Source organism: Zosterops lateralis, assembly GCF_965231275.1.
Source record: "Zosterops lateralis genome assembly, chromosome: 1".
Taxonomy (NCBI): Eukaryota; Metazoa; Chordata; class Aves; order Passeriformes; family Zosteropidae; genus Zosterops; species Zosterops lateralis.
In genome coordinates, this window is record NC_139762.1 from 40,283,338 (window position 1) to 40,301,370 (window position 18,033).

Here is an 18,033-nt window from a genome sequence, read left to right on the forward strand (position 1 = left end):
GTATTAGTGACAGTGCCAGCAGCAGAGATGCATGCTGTCATCCATGCACAGCTGTGAAAAATTCCTCAAATCACAGAAAATTGCTCCTAGTTTCAGTTAAATCAACAATACTTTTTAGAAGGTGAAAAATGTATTTCAAAATACATTTCTGCATACTATTAATCTGATTTTAAACTGTAAGCACTTTGCAGCACAGCAACATTCCAAGCCATTGATTTGCAGAAAGCAGTGCCATATGCAGAAAAACACTAAATGAGTTGCAACTGCTTTAAATGTAGTACTGAAAACTTGGAAATTTTATTCATTTTGTGCTATCAGAGGAGACCTGATTGTTTTAATGCCATCCTTGAAATTTGAACTTTTCGAATAACACACCCGTTAGGTGCCCCATGAAAAAGGTGGTATCTATTTCAGTAAGTTCTTAATTATGTTTGTTTGTTTGGAGGATAAAATTTTTGACAGATCTTGAATTTGTTTAAAAAATTTTAAGATGAGGAAGCATATATTAGTTGAAAGCACTCTGAGAGCAAGCAAACATCATGAAATAGGTGGGATCAAGAACAAATTTTTTTTTTTTTTTAATCAAGTTTATTAAAATCTCCCTCTGGGTTGTGTGAATGCCATGAATGAAGAAATAAAATTACTTGCTCACCATGACAGATAGCAAAAATGTAAATTGTGTTGTATGCCAAATATGCTTTCCAGTGCTTTGGACCCAGGTTATGCCTCGATTGCTCCCCTGCACTGGGCTTCTAGAGCAGAGATGGACAGAGAGCAGCAGTGTCTCCATTAGGGTACAGCACCTACATCCACAGCTAATTTTCCTCTTACCCTGCCTGTTGCCTTGTCATAGACCAGGGGTTCATCTTAAGTTGTGAGAATAGTTGTTTTTTACTAATTACTGTATTTTTTTCTGGCAACTATGCTGGTGCTATAAAAGCACAGAGATTGTCCCAGATTAATTTTCTAACTGTGCTAACCCTGCTACTCCACTTATTTGTGAGCATAAGGGCTAATGTCCTGTGGAAACAGGAACTGGAAAGTACTCTCTTTTTTTCCATGAACTGTCAAATAACGATGTATAATTGTTTGGCTTAAATCTTGCACTCTCTTCTCTTGCAAAATTCCTGATACCATCAGTGAAGGCTTTCTCAAAAATGAACAGCAGTGTCTGACTCTTGAACTCTGGCGTGTTGGTGGCCAGCCACGTTTTGGGGCACAGCTTTTTCATGCTGTGTACCTGGAACGTTTCTGGTAGCAAGTGGTGCTCCTGCTGCAGGTAGGCATCTCCTGTGGACAGTTTGGGTACAACTGTCATGTTTCAGAGGCCAGTTGGAGTTATCTAAGGTAGATGAGGACTTTCCCATTGTATGCCAGCAAACCCTAGTGCTCATGACCATTTGCCAGAGTGTTTCCTAATATAAATGTAGCCTTCATGCCTGCTGACCTTGCATATCCTTTCAGGGTCTTTGGCAACTAACTAGTCTGTAACAATTACAGTTTTTTTGTTGTTGCTATTATTAATAAACTAAAATTGTTGAGTCTTACTCTTTTGGCAGTGTCTATGCCTTTCCCTGTTTGGGAATATACACTGTAATAAAAAGAAACTTCAAGTTTATACATGTTTGTACATGTTGTTGCTGCAGTTGAATCATGGTTTATCACACCACAGTGGATGATAAAGAGTCCTTGTAGATGTATTTGTCACATTTCTATCCAGCTTTCACCTGCCCATAGCTGTTGTGTCTTATTAGCAAATGGCTGAGAGAGCTCAGGCTCACACTGGATCAGTAATTGTGTGTGGTTTGCAAAACCTTCAGCAGAATTAAGTAAATTATATCCACTTGTAAAAGTCTATGCAAATCGCGCTGTGAGGTACCAACCAGAGATGCCAGAAGCAGGTGGGCTGCAATTCAGGCTGGCACACTTGCCTGCTGAGAAGTCCTCTGGTTTGTATGCAGAGAATGGGGAGTGTGTTTTTATTTTCCTGTCACTAGGTTCTCACGGGTTTTACTTTTTCAATTTTCTCCACTAGAAAGCGGGAAAAACCTTTTATTTTGTTCTCATCTTGTCAATCTATTTCATACCTCTCCATTAGTGTAAGGACCACATGTGGCCTTTAATTATAGTTGTAGAGTACAGGCTGTTCTGTGTACACTCCACAAATTGTACAAGTGTAGGAAAAAAATGTAGCTTTCCACCATATTTAACACACGATTTTATAACGTGATCTTTAAAAGTACTGTTTGCAGATGTAATCCAGCAAACAAGGAAAGAAGGATATCAGAGCAAACATCTTGGAAATTAAATACTCTGAGATTTTCTGATAACAGTACTAGCCTTTTTTTAAATTTTTTTTTAATGCTATATTTACATAATTATAATTGTATAAAATTACAATGAACTAGCTTTCATTTTCTAATTCTGGAACTTTTAAAGAAAAAGTCTAGTTAATGAGAAGTTGACAGAGAAGGATATACAATTGATTTGTTGAATTTAGATTTAGAATAGCTTGCTGCACCCCATAAGAAAGTGCACTGTTTTTCCTGTTGGAAAAAAGATTAGAATACTTTGCCAAGAGTAGTTCTGGCTGAGTGTGATTTTGGTGCTGGTGAGATGGTTGAGGTCACTGCTGTTCTTGCTTTAGGCATCTTTTCAAATTGTAGTTTGAGTTTTTCTTAGCAAGTACTTAAAGACTTTCTGATTGGCACATCTTAGAGAAATAAATCCAAAATTAAGGGGTTTCATAATGGTAGAAAATGGAATTAATCATTATCTAATTCTGTTCACACTTACATATTAAGTAGATATTCAGGTGCTCTTTGTTTGCTACAGTTTTGGAATTTACTTTAAAAGATACTCCTATCTGTAATTTCTGGTTATTGTAAACCATCAGCCAGTTTGTAAATGGTCAGCTTCCCGATGTGCAGAAATACTTAGTCCTTGGAAAGTCGCCTTCCATTGCCATCTGCATGTACTGACTGACCTGCTAATGGAAACAGAGGTTCTTTCTAATCCCAAATGAAGTGTTCCTTTGAGAAAATTTCCTAGAGGGGTATTTGCTTTAGAGTCTTCTGGAAATGGAGTGCAATTGAATTTGCACCATGGATCCCAGAGCTGTTCAGATTTGTGGAGCTGGTCTTTGTCTGTGCTGTAGCAGAAAAGACAACTGGATGTAATTTTCCAAGATTCAGTATTTCCAATGAAGTCAGCTTTAGAGATTCTTTATCCAATTTGTTTGTTATATACATTCTTCTTTTTCTTCACCCTGTAAAACAAAACAAATGCCTTACTAAAAAAAATAAATTCTTTCACTTTTGAGCACCCATTCAAAAGAGCAGAAAATAGCAAAATTGAGATTACAGCTGTGTGCCTGTCTTTCCCTCTTTGTATCTAGATTGTACTGTAGTCTTGAAATATACATACCATGTCTCCTGAGAATCATGTAAACTACATACATGTTGTGTCCTTCTTCCTGTTCCTTTTTATTCTTATTATTTCAGTGGATCTTCTACATACAGGGGACACCTCTAGGTGTGACATCTCTGCATCTCAGTACTCCAGTTGTGAAAACTTGTAGTGTTAAAGAAGTCACGCACTTAATTCTGTAATTGGTACTTTTGGTACATTGGCATGGAAACCGTTTAAGTGATGTGCTGCTGCAGCTGGTTTGCCAAATATTCAGAGTCCCTACTCATAAATTGTTCTTCCTTTTGATAATAAGCAGGAGCCCCCACAGTTTCCACAGCTCAACTCAGGAGACAGCTGAGAAGTAGAAAAACATTTTTGTATATAAAGTCCCTTATGACTTCATGTGGCCATGCTTAAAATTTCTCATTTAATATATTTCAGTGAGAAAAGTTACTATGCAATAAAACTGGGTCATAATACTTATATTTTAGAGGGAAAAAGTATATTGTTTCTGGATCTCCTGTCTAGAATAATGGATACATAAATTAAAAGGTGAGACACAGTTGCAAGTAGTGCCAAAAATGTAGATTTGGTTGGCTGTAAATGCAGTGATTTCACTCCAGCTATTCAGAGCCCAGTGCTGGAGGGGAGAGCCAGCACCTCCAGCCACTGCAATGAGCAGGGTCTGCCATTGCCTGGTGTCAGGCAAACTGATCAAATGCTTATGAAGCAAGTTTGTTCTCGTTTTAGAGTATCTTTAAAAGCGACAATTTAATGGGACCCATTACTGTCAGCTGTGGCCAGTTCCCTCTCCCTCCTCCCAGGCACTTAAACAGGGAAACCAGAGATTTATAGCTGTGGTGTAACCACTCTAGTGGGCTACTGTTCACTCCTCCTGTGAGTGTCCTCGCTGGCTGCTCTCCAGATGAATCTTCCAAACAGGAGAGAGGTCTTCCCTGTCTCTGGAATGCTTGCCTTGCTTGGAGCCCTACACACCTGTGATAAGTACATAGGCAAATTATTAGGTCCTCGCTTCAGTGTGCACTGTGAGCTTTACATGCTTTCTGCTGGTCCAAAAAAGTGGCAATGCTCCAATATTTAAGCAGAGCATGTAAGAGAGAAAGCTCTGCAACCCATCATTTTTTAAATGAATGAGCACAACCATTTTTTATGAGTTTTTTTGGATCAAGGGATCAGGGCATTTCTTGGATGCCACTGCAAATGGTCTTGCCCTGTCCACATTTGTTGATACTAATGCACAGTGGTTGTTACATGTACAGAAACAAAAGTGAAAACTACATATTTTTTTTTAAAGAAAGAAAAAAAAAAAAGGGAGTGTTAGGTGAACACTCCCTAGAAGAGATGCAAGCACAGCATCCAGGAACCAAATGGATGAACTAACTAAAAAGACCTTTCATCTTACCCTAAGTCCATGTGATTTTCGTAAACTGAAAGAATGATCGTCTTGTGATTATATGAGCTCTGTGCTTGAATCTGGCCATTGATTGAAGTCTGGCAGGGGAGGGAGAAAACAGGAAAACATCTTGCTAAGATTTTCCTGTGTTATATTAATCAGCTCCAGTTCGTTCACTCATCTCTGAAAGGTCATGTTTTCTCATCTTCAAAGTTGCCCAGTCTGAGACTCTCCCTTGCTTCCCCTACAGCTTGGCTGAATGATCCACTGGGCAAGGTGGATGCATTTGTCCTGAGAGCTGCAATGCTTTATCACCATCTCTGTGTGATTTGTGTTGGGGTTTGCAACAAGATGCATCTCTCTGATTAGTGTTACCCTAAAAGTCTTTATTGCTTGGAAGAACTAGTCAGTTGATTCCTCTGCCTCTGTTTCTGGAGTTGCTAATCCCTTGCACTGGCACAGACTGCATTTCATCCACTTTTTCAGCCTGCTTTCCCATGTTGTCCAGACCGTTTTGACCGTTTGTGCTCTGACTGTGTACAGAAACTGGGCAGGGGGACATGGTCACCATCTCACTCTTAAAAATGGTGGGTTTTCCAAGCCGGTCCCGCTCCAACTCATCCCTCTGCTGTCGCCTTTGATAATGAGTTTCAGCTGCAGTGTGGAAAGGTAATTTTCCTTGACTACTGCCAGTACTAGAGAGCCAGACTTGCATATTTCTGGGTGTTTACTTGAGCTCTGTTTTCTAGTCTCCAGGCATCCAAATTTCACTAAACTCTAGGCTTTAAAGGATTTTAGGGGATAGTTCTATATTAGCAGAGTTTCTTTGTTGCCGAACACAGGGGAATGAGAGTGCAGCTTAAAGCAGTAAGTACAAGATATTACTTGCCAGATTTCAAGAGATCTGGTACAACATATTTGTTTAGATGTCAACTGTCAAAACTAAGAGCAGAAAAAAATTATGGGGAGATAGTGAACGTGTGTTGATGAGTCATTCAGATAGATGCCTGAAAACTGTACCAGGAAGCATAATGCTGAAGACATCTGGTTTATTTTGGCATGTTTATGTCCATGGTATTTCTTCTGAGTATTTTTAAGTCGCTTTCTGCATTGTTTTCATACGTCACTTCATCCCTCCTCACAAACTCCTTTGCTGTGGATTGGGCATGTTTTAAAACTCCTCCCAGGTCAGACAAAGAGAATAGAAACATGCTGGGTGTTGTAGGTAAGCAGGGGCATGCTGTGACATAGCCAAAGGAGCTCTTTGCCAGCACCCACAGGCACCCACCCAGCCAGCCAGGCTCAGGCTGGGCTGCTGCATTGGCTCCGTGTCAGCTGGGGCGAGAGCAGGGAACAGCTGGCTGTGCACGCAAACTGCAGATCTCTCTGCTAGCGTGAGGGGAATTGTGCCTCAGCCAGCTTGCAGGCATATATAAATATTTGTGGCATAGTTTGCATTATTATTTCAGCTGAGCTCTAAACATTCGGTTGCTGATAGCGGGAAAGAAACTAGTGCCGCTATAAATTTCAGATGGTGCAGAAATGCAGGGATTTTTGTACTGGCTGACAATTAAATAAAGTCCCTGTGCCTCTTTTGATAAATAACTCTGCTGCCAAATATGTGCGGGAACTCTACAAGCTTTTGTGGGGAAGGCTGGGAGGGGAAAAGGAGGAGGACACAAAGCCTGCCTGTGCAGGGAATTTCCTTGGAGCATGCACACACCTTCTTTCTCCCATGCAGGTTTGTGTTTGAGCTTGCCCTTTCCTCTTCACATGTTTCCATCTCTGCCAAGCAACTAAATGGAGAGGTTAATGTGAAAGACTGCTATGAGTAATCGCAGCATGGTAATTGCATAGCTAACATGAGCCTTTTCCTTGTCCTGCCTGCTGCAGGAATCTGCATGTCACTGCAGGGGCATAGCTTGGTGGAGAATTTTTGTTTGTTTTTACTAGGAGGTCCACTACTTTGTTAGAGTAGCTGTTGTTTAGTGTCTTTCCATTGTAGCTCTGTGCAAAAAAAAGCCCCTGATGTGCATCCCAGTAAAATGTAACATTGTCCATGGAAGATGGTCCCTGCACTCCAGCCATCCGAAAACCCAGTGGGTAAAAACAAAGACGTGAATTATGAGCCTAAACCAAAATCAGTCATACAATTGAGAGATAACAATTTGGAAAGTCTTCTGTGATACTGTGCTTCCATGCAGGAGGGAAGCTACATAAATGGTTTGGAAAAGTGTCATTCTTTACGAAGAAATACTGCGCTTAATTAATTCTTGCTCCTGGGAGGTCAACCTGGGGCACTCATTATTGTCTTAATTGGTGGTATAAATCCTGAGGCACTGGAGGGGAAGAGAGGAAAAAAACGATGAGCAGTTAGCAACATACAGCCTTTTGGATAAGTGCTAGCCAGTTGTACAACCATCCTAGTGACATTTTATGGTTTTATTGGGTTATAGGTCTGATCCTTCACAAATTAGGTTAAAGGGAATTGATTTGCATAAACAAAAGTATAAAACAACAGCAAAATGCAATAATTCATTCCTGAGTTCTCCATTAAACTGTGTGAAATAACTCAGAAAAGCGCTTCTTTGATCTCCTGTTATTTGTATTAAATTATATTCATTACTCTTCCCATCTGGAGTTTCATAGCAGGCCAAAAATCATCCTACAGACATGACTGAAAGGAAGTTAACTGTAACTTTTTAATTATATACATTCCATCTCCTTTTTTTTTTTTCCTTAATTTGAAAAAAGCAGATGGAAGCACATACCACTGCCTTCCTCTCCGTTTAAATCACTGAAGTGGAGAAGCAGAAAATCTCAGCCATTCTTTCCCTTCACATATTGTTTCAAGGTGATGACTGTTCTGTCTGGAGACTTTGACATGTTTGCTAAAAAGGTCAGGAGTTCAGTGAAAATCGAAATTGTGGAAAAATACATGCATAGTCCTAGGGATGCCGTGGTACCCCTCGCTGGAAGAATCTGGTTATTGCAGATTTGCAGCTGATGGAACACATCTCCCCTGTTTTGTGGGTAGCTGCCTCTCTGCCAGCTGGCCAGCACAAGTGTTTCAAACTCCCCAGAAAAAAAATAGTAAATGTTTTGATGGTTTAAAGAATTAAATTTACATTAAATCAAGGTTTTTGGAATCAGAAGATGTTTCAGCAAGGGGTAGAATAAAAAAATGGTGTTTTTTCCCAGCCTTAACAGAGGCTAATGGCTAATTGATATTACTAGCCCCATGAACAATTCTCTTCAAGCTCTGTCATCAGAATTTTTTGGTTTTGCTCTGTGAAGCCCATAAGGCCTTTTTCACCATAGAATCTATTAGAATTTATCAAACAAGGCCTTCTCTGTCTTTGCTGGTGAATTTTTTGCAGTTGCAGATGAGTATCCCCATTGCGGTAGCTTAGAGAGGAGTGACATGTTCCTCATCTGCTCATCCATGTCCTTTGGGCCCTTTTCTCTTTTCAAGAAATGAGGAAACCCTGAGATATTTCAAACTTTTCCATTTGTGTAACAACAATGAAAAGATAATAGACCTTTTTTCCCCAGAGTGGGTTGCTCTTAAATCCACAGGTCTGTATTTCCATATGCAAGACATGGGATGACAGCTGCTTATTTTTATTGCATTTTGAGTTCTGTCTATTAAAAAGAAGGAAAATCACTGCCACACTGATTTCAAGAGCAAATTTAGGTTTCTTTGGCTGCTCTTCATCTGCAGAATGAATGGCTAGACGAGCAGAAGTGTGGACAGCGAGCTGGAAATACCAGCGATGACAGACAAAGCCAGAGCCCTTCCCAGGGCAGGTTGGTGCTGAACTCCTCCACCACTTGCTGGCTGGCATTTCTAGGTGCTCTCTACCAGCTCTTAAAATTTGTTTTTGCAAAGATCTTTCTGTCCTGCCCTGACATACATCATCAGCACAATTTCCCTCCTTTCTGGCAGCGAGCCTTCCTTTACTTATTGTTGTAGCTGCTTCCATTTTGTGCCAGCGGTGGTTTCCAGCCACAATGTCAGACGATTAATTTGTTTATTCTGCAAGCCGTGACTTCCAAAGTGTGATAGACAGTGCAGACATCCTGGAAAAGTGCTGTGCAACTGGGAATAAGCTCATTTGAGCTTCCTTTTAGATAGCTGCTTTGCTAGCTTTCATTACTTGTGGGGTCTTATGTTCTGGCTGCATCCATTTTGCAGTGTGTTTTGTGTGCATGGTGTCACCAAACAGCATATGCTGGGTTATAGGTCTTTTGTAAGTCTTTCTATGCAACTCCAGTTGCAGGCTTGCATATTACCAAGGCCTCCCAGAGTAAATATTCCTGATTAACAACTAAAAATTCCGTGTCCTTGCCCTAGCTTGACTGTTGAGCCTACCAGGATTTGGTGAGGCAGGGTTGTTTTTTTTCTATGACTGCTGCCACTAGTTATTAAAAATACTGTGAACTGCATTTAGTTCATGCAGGTATCTGGGCAATTCCCTTGTCACAGAACAAAGCAGTTTTATGCAGATCCTATCACTGAGAGATACCTTAAATGTCTGTTGATGCTCCAGAGAGAGCAGGAATGGGAGCTTTACCTTCTCTAAATACAAAGTTAGCAAGGGTTTACAGGGTTAGCAAGGACAGAGGGTAACTTAAGTGATTAAAATAGAAAGATTGAAAAGAGGCCATGCATCACAAACATTTCTTTTGTAAAAAGTGCAGAATAAAGCTAAGGGCAGAGGTTTCAGGTGTGTGGTAGGCTTTTCTTTTCAGTTGTTACTGGGACTTATCTTTCCTCTCAGAGCTCAGTCAGAGTTTATAAATGACTGATAAACTGTACCATGGAAAAGTCCTTCCTACTCCTTTGTTTCTTTTACGATAAAGAAGCAATGTGCTTCACTCAGAAGCTTATTTTGCAAATTTACCAAAGAATGGCCTCTAAATCTGCAGGAATCATAGCTGGCTGCCTGTATTTGAGGGTAATCAAAGCTGAACCAGATGAACCGAGCACGCTGTTCAAACAGATTGAGCTTGCAATAGCCCTTCTCTGCTGATTACCCTGTCCCTGGCTTGCAGTGCAACTTTTCAGCCTGTAAGCCCACTATGCCTGCAAATAAGACTTGGCATGCCCTGTGCTGGCAAAATATTTTTAAGACATTGCTGTGATCAAATGATCCATCTCTTCATGCATGTGCATAACTTGAGCTCTAAATCATCTGCCTTGCCAAAATCAACTGGACAGGGAAGGAGAGGGCATTGTATAGATTCCCTATCAAATATGTAGGGTAGTAGTTCATGCTAACAAATCCATAAGACTTCATAAGTTTGAACACGTAACCTTATCTTGAAGGCTCCTCCTTAATGACGTCCTTTTTATTCAGATATCCAGTGGTATAATGACTGAAATAGGTAATATGACTGAAATAGGTAATATCCTCTGGGCACTCTCTTCTGTACTAAGCTCTTAAAGTTTAACTCATTCACAGGCAACTGCTGCGAAAGTAAGTGGTGAATGGGATGAGGAGGTTTCTTCGGCATTGCGTTGGATTGACTAAATAGATTATTTACTTCTATGCAATAGACCTAGGAAGCCAGGTTTGTTTGCTGCTTGATACATATGGTTTCACATATCACTCTCTGCTTTCAGTGCAGCAGATAAGATATCAACACAATTAAAAGTGAAAAATAATCTGTCTCCTCTGCCACTGGTGGATGCTCAGGGAACACACGCTGATACAATAGATTTCTGAATAATTTATACTCAGCATTTTTTCCTTGCACTCGGTAAATGAGGATGCCTAATGTGGCATGGTCAGAGTGATACTCTATCTGTCATCCATTAAGATAACAAGATTGGTGGGCCTGGGAGGAGCGTGTCATGATACACAGAAAAGATGAGATTAAAAATTGAAATGTTTGTCCAAAATGTTCTGTGTAAAGGATGCTGATAAAAGCAGCTCAGAAAAACAGAATTAATTCAAAAGTGTGATTTCCACAAAGCTTTGTCTTGTCTAAAATAAAAACACAAGATCCATGTTCCTTTCAAAAGTTGTGGATAAAAGGAATAGCAGAGTAAATCACTGTTCCTGATAGGCCTTCAGTACCTTCCTCTACTTTAAATTCAAGTACTTTGTAGGCGCTATCAAAAACAATTATGTATGACAGTAATGCTTTATGTCTCACAGAATGGGATTTTTTTTTATGTATTCATAAGCGTTTTTAAATTACAAAGAAAGAATAATTTGTGATTGTTTTTGGCACTGGAGTGTCTCTTCTCCTATCACAGAGTGTTAATTTGGACGGGACGCTAAAATATTTGCATAAAAACAGCTCATGCAAATATTCAGCCAAACAGATTAATTTCAATGTGATTGTATTATAGTAGGTAGTATATTGTTTTCCAAGAGCCAATGGCACTAGAAGCTGATTAATTTATAAGCAGCAGTGGTTTTCAGTCTCTGAAGTTTCTGACAACTTCTTAACATCAGGTCACATTTGGATTTTCTTGGTTTTTGAAGAAACTGTTGGGGTTGTGAGATCAGATGGGAGTAATTTGACAGAAATCACTTGGAGGAAAACTTAGGCTTGCTTCTATCTTCAGTATTTTTAGTGAAAAGGCCACTGTTATTATACTTGTGCTGTTAGGAACCCAGCCTTGAAAGGGTTTAAATGTGCTTTTCTGTTTAACTGGGCAGCAAGCACCTGCTCTGCCTTCTCCATATCCTGCACAGTTTTCTTTTGCTGCAGAGCTGCAGTCGGGGTCCAAACTCCTGCAGAGGTAAAGACAGGACACTCTGTTTTTTCAGCCCAGATTCAGGAAATATCTCTGAACATGACCCTGCTTGCAGTGCCATCCATAACTTGTGGCTGCACAGCACCAGGCTTCTGGAGGCAGGTGGGGAAACTGAGCCCCCAGCAAATGATGCTCCTCACCCACAAGTGTGTGAATTCCTGTCCCTCCCCCTAGGACAGCTTGGTTTGGGGTTTGTGTGCAAAGATAATTATAATCTTTGTGCCTGTCCAGAGGAAGATTTAAAAATCAAATCTTTTGATGATGTATTTCTGAGCTTTTAAAATGAGTTTGTCACAAATCTTACAAGGAATGGTATCCCAATGCTGACTTGAAGAATACTTGTGGGCAGTAATGCACTGTTAAGAACCATGTCCTTAGCTTTGACCTTACCACATTACACCTTTTTTTTCACCTGAATATTTTTTCATTTATAACATACTTTGTTCATCATAACAAGTTTTTATTTATGTTCCATGAGTAAATCCAGGAAGAAAATAAAATACAGGTGTTAAAAAGTAATTTGTCAAACGGCAGTCAAAGCTTCCACAATTAGTATCCTCCTCTGTATCTTTCACTCTGGGGAGGACATTGCCTGGGGAGGTTAGACTGATGAGGAGACTGTCTTCATTTCGACCTGGAGATCTGCTTTTTCCAAATTTGTCCTTCTTAAGCCTTTTTTATTAGTAATGAGTTCATGAATGCTTTATACTTGCTGTCTGCAGATGGATCACATTTTTCAGTTCCACTGTGTGGTCAGCTTTGTCTGGTAAGGACTGAGGCAGGCTCCTCTGCTTTCCTTCCTGATGGGCTGTAATTAAACCCTGGCTTATAAGGATGCACACCCTGCAGCTATATATCAGAACAACTGATCAGTAGGTGCCATTTGCTACTGGTTATATTTTGGTGAAGATGTATTTGGAGAAGACTGTTTATTCTTTTCGCAGTATTGAGTGATTTGTACATTTGGGCCATTTTGTTTCTTGTCCTATCAGGCTGGTGGTAGGAGAATAATGCCAATGGTGGCTGTAGGTGTCAAATCACCTGCAGCAGCACTGGATTAGGCTGGGATGGCTGCCATAGAAGTTACCAGTTTTGGCTTGTCCTGCATCTTTCCAGCTAGAAAGCGATGACCAAATAAGCTGTAGAGAAATTCTTGAAACAACACAGCTCACATGTTCTGGCTGTTGAATTAAACCAAAATAGATGCCACAGATGCCTCACTGTTGTTAGCCACATCAGCAATTACCCCAGAGCTGGGCATCACGGGGGAATATCAAAGCAAGAAAGGAGTGAATATTGCCATAACTTTTCTTTTTGGCAAGTAAACAAATGTACATATACTTGCCATACTTGCCATTGCAACAATTCAAGCAGTGTTAATGATCAGAAGTGTAGAATATAAAATAGCAATGTTTATTGATAACTTGAAAGGTTTAAATAATCCAAACAAATAGCTTTAAATTATTCTTCTGTGTCCAGTAGCTTAAGGAAAAATGTGGTGGGTTTTTATTTTCTTGTTTGATGGTAGTATTAAATATCTCCTATATCAGAGGAGCTAACCTCAGGATGAGGCTTGCCTGTGCAAGAGCTGCAGAAAACTTTTGCCAGGGGTTACCTGATTAAGGAGGTATTTTTCAGTTCTGAGTGAATCTGAGGTATTTTCATAACATTAGCATCTATAACACTTTGGTTGTGCAAGGAATTTATGACCAGCCCTTACTGCCTGCCCTACCACTCCCTGATCATATAGCCAGAAAGTCTCTCAGTCAGCTCTGAACGATGGGAGTTTTGTCTTTTGAACTGCTCCCGTATCTCGGTGAGCGCTTCGAGGAGAGCCGATTTTATAGCTCACCATGATTGCATCTTCAGACAAATGCATTGTGGGCACACAGCTATCGTCTGCGGCATCAAGTTTACAGCTTCCCTGTAGGGTGTAAACATGTGGCTGGTTGAAGAGTTTTAACCTCTCAAGCCCTCCAACAAATATTAAATTGCTAACTATTCTTCCATAATGCTGTGATGTTGACTGAAATTTGACCCTGGTGCTTGCTGAAACGATTTTTGAAATCTGAGTGAGAAGGTTAAATAGTGCTGTCAAATTTCCAAATGTCTGTTGCAGAAATACTTTCTCTGAATATCTGCGGGTTGAGCTCTAAAATGCTTAAAGTAATCCTCTTTTTTTTCTTCATTATTACATGATTTTATCTAAAGCTTGGGGTTTAGTGCAGATAAAGAAATGAACTTGGGTTTTGCCTCTTTTCTGTGCCACCTAACCTTACCATTTATGGCTATTTTTCTCTTTTTTACTTGTTGAAGGAGGAGTTCAGTCAAATGGTGTTCCTTAAGTACAAACCAGACCTCTAGGTTTTAAAATTTCTGTTCGAGATCATTGTAATTACTTGATTATTTTCACAGCTGTATCTGAGTAAGAAAAAAAGTGCTGTAATTGGCAACTTTTACAAGTTCACAACTCAATAACCTGATACTGGAACTCTTCCACCTGCAGAAGCCTCATTAATTGCTGTAGGAGTCTCAGCAGTTAAGAGACCTGGGTTTCAAATTATTTCTCTTTTGAGGTGCACCCTTCAAACTAGAGAATCTCTGCAGTAACAAAAATGGATGGCACCTTCTGGCTGAGAGAGTCTGTGTGTTATTGGATGAGTGTCTGACTTTAAAGTGGATCTATTAGGAAGGCTGTTGTTTACCCAACTCATTACTTACATTCATAAGCTCAAACGATTTTTAGTTGAGCTTTTTTGTAAAATCTAGGACTTCATTTCCTGAATGCTCTTACCAGTTCTAGCTTTGTTTATTTTGGCCTTAGGATGCATTAGATAATTAGTTTTTATTTAAGAGATGAGTCTTATGTTGCAACAAACAGTACTAAATTATAGTAAGACTGAGTCTTTAAAGATGCCATACTCCAACCATCACTTTGAATTTATTTTGTTGTTTTAAAGCAAGATTTGTGCCTGTCTCTAAGGTTCATGGAAAGCTCAGAAGCTTACTTGATTTCTTTTTTCTTGATTCCAGGGCTTTTTCCGCAGGAGTATCCAGAAGAACATGGTTTACACATGTCACAGAGATAAAAACTGTGTTATCAATAAAGTTACCAGAAATCGCTGCCAGTACTGCAGACTACAGAAGTGCTTTGAAGTGGGAATGTCCAAAGAATGTAAGTTGTCTCAGAAACAATTTATTGTTTGTCATATCCTACATATATGTGGCAGTGCTAAGGGGAAAAAAATTATTATGCAATTATGTGATTGAAGCCAGTATCTGTGTTTGTGTGGAGGGAAAGGTTCACAACTTGTGTACACAACTTTAGACCTGTACTTACAGGTACAGGTACACAACTTTAGACTTGTATTTACAAACTTCAGAGTCCTTAACTCTGCAGCCTAAAAGCTCTTACTGCCTAGACCCTCTCTGAAAGGTGAACTGAGCTGGCAAATGCTTCTCTAAACCTGCAAAGCCAGTAAACCTGACTATGCAAAGCACACCGAAACCTCAAAGGGTTTTCCTCTCCCTTCTTTTTTAGAAATCTCTGGTTTGCCCTTTAAATTAACATTTTAAAATATTTATGTAGAAATATGTTTTTCCGGTTTATTGGTATCTCCATCAAGACTGAAAATACAGCTTAAAAAGCCTTTCTCAGATCCCATGGGTTAATGCTTCTTAAACTTTCTCATTTTTGATTGGATTGATTGCAGTAGGGAAAAAGTCTCTGGTGTAGTGATCTGTTCGATTGTTGAGGGTTTTTACTTCTATCAGCGATGTTCCTGGTGTCAGTAGGTCAATTCCAGTAATAACCACTACAGAAATTTGCAGTGTGTGCATAAGAGAGGAGGGAAAATTGCCCAACATCAGTTTTTAACTTTAATTCACCCACAAGAGTTTCTTGGAGAGAGTTTAAGATCACAGGAAAAAAACAATTTGACTGTGATGAAGCATTTATATCTCAACTGTGATTTAAACTGGTTCTCATCTTCAGCATTTTACATCCCTGAATTGTGTGGGACATCCCAGTAGTTCCCTTCTCTGTTCTTGGTCAGTAGCTAGAGGTCCTAAAGTTACATTTGTTCCTCCTCATTGCATCCCATTTCTCTCTCCCACCCTCTCTTTCCTCTCAGAGAAAGAGTGTTGAGAAATGGAGAAAGAACCAGATACATCCTTAGGACCATTGTGCTGTGTTTCCAGCTCCTTTTCATGGAAATGCGAAGTTGTGATTATTGGAAAGCTTCAAGCTAGTGAGGGAGGAGGTCTTAGGATTTTCATAATTTCACTGTCCCTGTTGAGTTTTCTAGTCTTCTTGTATGCCTGAAGTGGCAATACCTACACTTAGGTATAGATCTGTTGGAGTGGAGACCATGATGGGAGTAAAAGAGAGGGTAGGCTAAATGCAAAGATATGAGATTGAATGAGGAGGATTTTATTGATAGCTATTTCACTGCATATGCACCTGTGCACATGAAGCTTTTTTTTTCTTTGATAAAAACAGTATGATGCAGTTTGGAAGAGAAGAAAAAGTACTTTCCTCACCTGAGGGCTTGTTGATCCCGAGTTCCTAAGGACTTTATTGCTGACGTGAAATAGTAATCTTATTAAATGCTGTAACGTCACATTGGAGTAGGTTTTGGAAGTATGAGCAGTATTTCTAACATGTTAACCAAAGTTACTTTGGATAAACTATAAAGACTTACTGCCTTTTAGGTGATGGATTGTTTTCTCCCATAGGGTAGCTGGAGCTTTGCCAGCAGGAATTAAGGTTTTGCTCTGCCTGTTTCCTGGGGTGAACTGAGTGAAGTTGCCCTTTGGCAGTTGCCTTTATCTCAAAATTCTACAGGCACCGAAAGGGGGATAACAGGTTGGAGGGGGAGCAGAGGATCCTGGAGAGAAGTGAGGGATGTCCTCTGGCTGCATTTCTGTAGAAGGCATTTGCAAGGGAACAGAGAAATTATTTTAAATGTCATCAGTTTGAATGCAGTGTGTCTTGTCTTCTGGGTTTAAGAACTAAGTCTGAAGTGATTCTGTATTATCCCTTCATAAACAGGAGCTTTTCATCTCTTAAGAGATTTGAGAAACTATTTTCTTATCTGACCTTCTTTCATACATATCTCTAGGTTTCAACTCCATTTCTTTAGAAGTTTATGTAAACAAAGGCACATCTGTCATTCGGCTTTTTCTTACCAGATAGAGGTTTTTCTTTTTCCCCCAGTGCATTATTCACATTTTATTTTTTTTTTATCTTCTTACAATTCTGTTATCTTGTAATGTGAAAGCCATGAACAAAGGACAGAAAAAGCATCAGAGAAATCTCACAGGGAAACAAGCCTACAATGCTCAACCCAGTCCCAAAAGGGGAAAGTAATCACGATGACACCGGCAAATAGGAACCCCAAGGTCTGTTCCCAGGAGCTAAGGAGGAGTAGATGCTGGTTTTCAGTATACAGAGTAATCTGTGCTTAAAAGTTACAGTTCCGTGTTTATTTGTTCTGTCTTTAAAGGGCATGCAAAAATACCTGCATATGCAGCTCCCTGTGAGCTTAATGAGTGTTCCTCACAAACATCAGAGGAGAGATGGGAACTGGGTGCATGGCCAGTGTGATAAGTAGGGGTTTAAGAATGGGAGTACAGTGTTTGAAAGAGAAGAGATACTGAGCATTTCTTGTGTGCTTTTATCTTGTTTCAGAGAATGAAGTGAGATGTTGAAGGAATGCACCGAATTTGCATTTCTTTATAGGTTGTTTTGTTCGTGTAAGGGGGGAAAAAAGCTATCTTCGACCCCATTTTACTCCCCAGATCTGATCAAGAGAGGTCAATAACTACACTACCTCCAGGGCAGGAGTGGAGCTATTTGCCTTGTGATATTATCTGCAAGACCTGCTGAAACTGGATCCCAATAGTTGTAGGGACCCTCTTTCATTGTGTAGTCCCTGTTGCAAAAAGTTTGTGCTCCTGATAGTAAAGACAAAGAGTGTGAGGGGAAACGGCTTAGTGATGACTGCCTTATCATCCTACAACAGGACAAAACACAGCTTGAACTAAAACTCCGCTGTCTTTTATCAGATACCCTTCCTTCAGAAAGTCCAGAGCTTTGTCCCCGAGACTTGAGCTGCAGCTCCCGGTTCAGGGCCGGGAGCCAGTCCTGCACCAGCACCGCAGCGGGTTTGGGGATCGTTATATGGCTCATGTAGGAGTGCTCAGGGGAGTGTAGGAACGGCTGAGGCTCTGCACCCCACTCCAAACCACTTCTGTCCTCCGTAGCCTCCCAGCCTGTTTGGTGTTTTTAATCACCACCTAGAGACAAACGGTGATCTCACAGATTTTTTTTTTTTTTTTTTTTTTTTTTTTTTTTTTTTTTTTTTTTTTTTTTTTTTTTTTTTTGCTGCTGCTGCTGCTACCGGAGTGGGAAGGCTACTTAAGGCTGACA

The 18,033-nt window shown here is 40.0% G+C and overlaps 1 protein-coding gene across 3 annotated transcripts in view; it reads left to right on the plus strand.

Moving 5' to 3' along the window:
* RARB (retinoic acid receptor beta) overlaps window positions 1–18,033 on the plus strand; it is a 92,238-nt gene that overhangs the window by 31,620 nt on the left and 42,585 nt on the right. For all 3 annotated transcript variants that reach the window (XM_083862285.1, XM_083862284.1, XM_083862286.1), the window contains exon 3: window positions 14,634–14,775. In XM_083862285.1, the coding sequence (XP_083718411.1) occupies window positions 14,634–14,775 (142 nt within the window). The remainder of the gene's footprint in view (window positions 1–14,633; window positions 14,776–18,033) is intronic.